Raw genomic sequence first — 5,542 nt, forward strand, 5'->3', positions numbered from 1 at the left:
CCTTATTCATCAGTCATGTTCCATACCTTATTCACCAGTCATCTTCCATACCTTATTCACCAGTCATCTTCCATACCTTATTCACCAGTCATGTTCCATAACTTATTCACCAGTCATGTTCCATACTTTATTCACCAGTCATGTTCCATACCTTATTCACCAGTCATGTTCCATACCTTATTCACCAGTCATGTTCCATAACTTATTCACCAGTCATGTTCCATACCTTATTCATGAGTCATGTTCTATACCTTATTCACTAGTCATGTTCCATACCTCATTCACCAGTCATGTTCCATACCTTATTCACCAGTCATGTTCCATACCTTATTCACAAGTCATGTTCCATACCTTATTCATGAGTCATGTTCTATACCTTATTCACCAGTTATGTTCCATACGTTATTCACCAGTCATGTTCCATACGTTATCCACCAGTCATGTTCCATACCTTATTCACCAGTCATGTTCTATACCTTTTCCCTAGTACAACAGTCCTACTGCCCAACAATCACTGTCCCCGAAAATGGAGAAATAGAGGGGTCTTGTTTTTCTTCTGTGACTGGAGATCGGTGTACATTTACCTGTGTAGGAGACTATCAGTTAGTGGGAGTTTCGGAGCTGATCTGTTTGGACACCGGAAGCTGGTCTGGAGATAAACCAACATGTGAACGTAGGTGTGAAATTTTCATGTCTATACTAAGATATATTTTTCATCTAATAATAATAATAATTCAGTTCCTGGTGTTATAAATTTATACAATATCGTTTTCACCATTCCTTGTGAGACCTAAGGATAATTGGTTAATCAACGTGGATGCATTATCCCACTATTCGACTGGAGAACTCACGAGTTGGCGGTGAGTAGTGTTGACTAGCTGCCTTCCCTCTTGCCTATCACTTCAAAATTAGGAACGGCTAGCGCAGATAGCCCTCTAGCAGACTTTTGCGAAATTCACAAAATATACACATAAAAAATGATACTTGACAGGACATCGGTACTATACGAAAAATAATATTATATTTTACTAGCCTAAAATGTTTTACTAAATAACATATTAAAAACTGTATTCACTAGTTCGACTCTGTGCAAGATGTACATACATTTTTCTGTTATCTTGAAACTCCATCACATTATTTTCACATACTTTTAGTTGAACAATCCTACTGTCCAACACTCTCCGCTCCTGAAAATGGAGAAATAGCGGGAAATTGTTCATTCGCCGTACCAGGAGATCGATGTACATTCTCCTGTTTAGGAGACCGTCAACTAGTAGGAGTTTCAGAACTTATATGTTTGGACACGGGAAGTTGGTCTGGAGAAGTTCCAACGTGTGGATGTAAGTTTTTGTTTCTAATTTTGAAATGAATCAACATTATTATTGGGTTACACTTGCTGGCTTTACACCGATACTTACTTTTAATAAATCTATCTTGTCAGTGTTGACTTGCTTAACATTATCAAATATTATTTATTTATTTACTTTGTTATTTTGTCCTGGTATCGATGGTTTAAATTTAATCATCAAGTAGTTATACAGAATTAGGTTATTGGACCGAAACTAGTTAAACAGATTTAGGTTATTGGATTGAAACTAGTTAAACAGATTTAGGTTATTGGTCCGAAACTAGTTAAACAGATTTAGGTTATTGGATTGAAACTAGTTAAACAGATTTAGGTTATTGAATTGAAACTAGTTAAACGGATTTAGGTTATTGGATTGAAACTAGTTAAACGGATTTAGGTTATTGGATTGAAACTAGTTAAACGGATTTAGGTTATTGGATTGAAACTAGTTAAACAGATTTAGGTTATTGGATTGAAACTAGTTAAACAGATTTAGGTTATTGAACTGAATTTTATTTCTGTATTGACAAGAGACATATTGTTAGTCTATTGTTGTGAATATGTTTTTCCTTTATGTTAGCTGTTGTTGTGAATATGGTTTTTACTTTATGTTAGCTATTGTTGTGAATATGGTTTTTACTTTATGTTAGCTATTGTTGTGAATATGGTTTTTACTTTATGTTAGCTATTGTTGTGAATATGGTTTTTACTTTGTTAGCTATTGTTGTGAATATGTTTTTACTTTATGTTAACTATTGTTGTGAATATGGTTTTTACTTTATGTTAACTATTGTTGTGAATATGGTTTGTACTTTATGTTAGCTATTGTTGTGAATATGGTTTTTACTTTATGTTAGCTATTGTTGTGAATATGGTTTTTACTTTATGTTAGCTATTATTGTGAATATGGTTTTTACTTTATGTTAGCTATTGTTATGATTATGTTTTTACTTTATGTTAGGGATTGTTGTGAATATGATTTTTACTTCATGTTAGCTATTGTTATGAATATGGTTTTTACTTTATGTTAGCTATTGTTATGAATATGTTTTTCCTTTATGTTAGGTATTGTTGTGAATATGGTTTTTACTTTATGTTAGCTATTGTTGTGAATATGGTTTTTACTTTATGTTAGCTATTGTTGTGAATATGGTTTTTACTTTATGTTAGCTATTGTTGTGAATATGGTTTTTACTCTATGTTAGGTGTTGTTGTGAATATGGTTTTTACTTTATGTTAGCGATTGTTGTGAATATGTTTTTTCCTTTATGATAACTACTGTTGTGAATATGGTTTTTCCTTTATGTTAGCTATTGTTGTGAATATGGTTTGTACTTTATGTTAGCTATTGTTGTGAATATGGTTTTTCCTTTATGTTAGCTATTGTTGTGAATATGGTTTTTACTTTATGTTAGCTATTGTTGTGAATATGGTTTTACTTTATGTTAGCTATTGTTGTGAATATGGTTTTTCCTTTATGCTAGCTATTGACTTCTGTGACAGCTCATGTTCTAGTTTTTATGTACTATACCAAGTTTTACTTTATTTAAATCGGATGCTGTTGGTTTACTGTACATTATCCCGTGAGTGTTAACAACTGTGTTTGAGATTACGTTATCTGACAGATATCGTAAAGGTATGGGTGTCGTGTAAATTCAACACTATTTACAGAGTTTACCATTTGGCAATAATCCATAGTTATTCTATTTCTTCCCACACACCACATGTTCACTTCAAAACAAAATAACTGAAACATTATGGAGTTCACATCATACACACACTGGCACGTTGCTGTTAAAAAATGATACTGTAAAACAATATTATTAGGATTACTGAATGTTGAAACAGTGCTATTTATTATTTGATCCGTTAGGGCTTTTCCAAGAATTAAAGTATATAATAATATTTCAACCACACTATGTCTACAATGAGTCTAATGTTACTGTTTGTAATTACACTTCGCCAACGAAGACGTTCTTCACGCCATAACATTCAAAGTTTAATCTGGACATCAGAAATAAACATTTATATATGTTATATATATCTCTGATATAGCGCTGGTGAAAACAACATGTCCAGACTTGACAGCAACTCCGAATAGTCTGACAAACGGTTCCTGTTCTGCTGCTGTTGCTGGAGATACGTGTGTTTTCTCTTGTGGAACAAACTTCCAACTTAAAGGTTCTAAGGTGGTTACTTGTTTGGAAGGAGGAGCAACTTCATCTGTCCATTCACATACTGGCGTAAGTGATGAACGTTTCATATTCTGTGGACAGATGAAGTTCCAGTATGTGAATGTAAGTGATGAACGTTTCATATTCTGTGGACAGGTGAAGTTCCAGTATGTGTATGTAAGTGATGAACGTTTCATATTCTGTGGACAGATGAAGTTCCAGTATGTGTATGTAAGTGATGAACGTTTAATATTCTATGGACAGATGAAGTTCCAGTATGTGAATGTAAGTGATGAACGTTTAATATTCTATGGACAGATGAAGTTCCAGTATGTGAATGTAAGTGATGAACGTTTCATATTCTAGAACATGTTTTTCTTCATTTTGTTTAGTTCAAAACAATGTAATAGGCCTGACAGGGTGCTTTACTTGCAATTTTCGCGTCTCGGGTTCGAATCTCTTCACCGATCATGTCGTCCTTTCCGCCGTTGGGACGTTATAATGTGACAGTCAATTTCACTATTTGTTGGTAAAACAGTAGACCAAAAGTTGGGTTGACTAGCTGCCTTGTCTGTTGACCTTTACTGCTAAATTAGGGACGGGTACATGGGGAGGGGTTGGGCACCACCGGGTAAGTCTGTCTGACAATCACCGATGATGCATGAGTATCTAAGATGCGCCATCTATCGTATGTAGCCTCGGGATTCAATCTAATTAAATATATACACTATCCTACCAAACATCATGGGACACGGGATACTATCTTGAAAGACTATCTGCCAATTCCTGGTAGAAAGCTGGTGGTGTTGTGCTCCACTCCTTCCTTAAAGCATCAGTAAGCTCCAGTCCTCCCTTAAAGCATCAGTAAGCTCCAGTCCTCCCTTAAAGCACCAGTAAGCTCCAGTCCTCCCTTAAAGCATCAGTAAGCTCCACTCCTCCCTTAAAGCATCAGTAAGCTCCACTTCTCCCTTAAAGCATCAGTAAGATCCAGTCCTCCCTTAAAGCATCAGTAAGCTCCACTTCTCCCTTAAAGCACCAGTAAGCTCCACTCCTCCCTTAAAGCATCAGTAAGCTCCACTCCTCCCTTAAAGCATCAGGAAGCTCCACTCCTCCCTTAAAGCACCAGTAAACTCCAGTCCTCCCTTAAAGCACCAGTAAGCTCCAGTCCTCCCTTAAAGCATCAGTAAGCTCCAGTCCTCCCTTAAAGCATCAGTAAGCTCCAGTCCTCCCTTAAAGCATCAGGAAGCTCCACTACTCCCTTAAAGCATCAGTAAGCTCCACTGCTGAAAATGGTTTAATTGTTGCACAATAGCACCTACCGATATTTTTCTCAAATGACATCCAACTATCATTTCCTTCTAAAACTCTGTTAGCTCTTTCCGTGTGCTCATCGTTCGCGTACATGTTCAACGAAATGACTTCCGAGAGAACTGCTGACCACCTATATAGGACAAACTTTCGTCGTCACACCCATTTTCCTGCAATCAGAGGTGTTTCCCAAGACTTTTGGTACGATAGTTTATATATATGTTATTTGGGTAAATGTTGAGTTTGGCGAAGTTAAGTTACAAAACAGATTATAGAGCCTTGCTAAAATGTTTTCTGTCAGCATTGTTCACCATACAACCCTTTCTGTCAGCATTATTCTACGGTTATTATTAACCATACAACCCATTCTGTCAGCATTATTCTACGGTTATTATTAACCATACAACCCATTCTGTCAGCATTATTCTACGGTTATTATTCACCATACAACCCTTTCTGTCAGCATTATTCACCATACAACCCATTCTGTCAGCATTATTCTACGGTTATTATTCACCATACAACCCTTTCTATCAGCATTATTCACCATACAACCCTTTCTGTCAGCATTATTCTACGGTTATTATTCACCATACAACCCTTTCTATCAGCATTATTCACCATACAACCCTTTCTGTCAGCATTATTCTACGGTTATTATTCACCATACAACCCTTTCTATCAGCATTATTCACCATACAACCCTTTCTGT

The 5,542-nt window shown here is 35.8% G+C and overlaps 1 protein-coding gene across 1 annotated transcript in view; it reads left to right on the forward strand.

The window, feature by feature from the left end:
* LOC106475208 (sushi, von Willebrand factor type A, EGF and pentraxin domain-containing protein 1-like) overlaps positions 1-5,542 on the forward strand; it is a 23,146-nt gene that overhangs the window by 9,527 nt on the left and 8,077 nt on the right. Inside the window, exons 6-8 of the mRNA XM_022379382.1 lie at positions 488-673; positions 1,155-1,340; positions 3,404-3,865. Coding sequence (XP_022235090.1) covers positions 488-673; positions 1,155-1,340; positions 3,404-3,865 — 834 coding nt within the window. The remainder of the gene's footprint in view (positions 1-487; positions 674-1,154; positions 1,341-3,403; positions 3,866-5,542) is intronic.

Source organism: Limulus polyphemus, unplaced genomic scaffold (genome assembly GCF_000517525.1).
Source record: "Limulus polyphemus unplaced genomic scaffold, Limulus_polyphemus-2.1.2 Scaffold8219, whole genome shotgun sequence".
NCBI classification, from domain to species: Eukaryota; Metazoa; Arthropoda; class Merostomata; order Xiphosura; family Limulidae; genus Limulus; species Limulus polyphemus.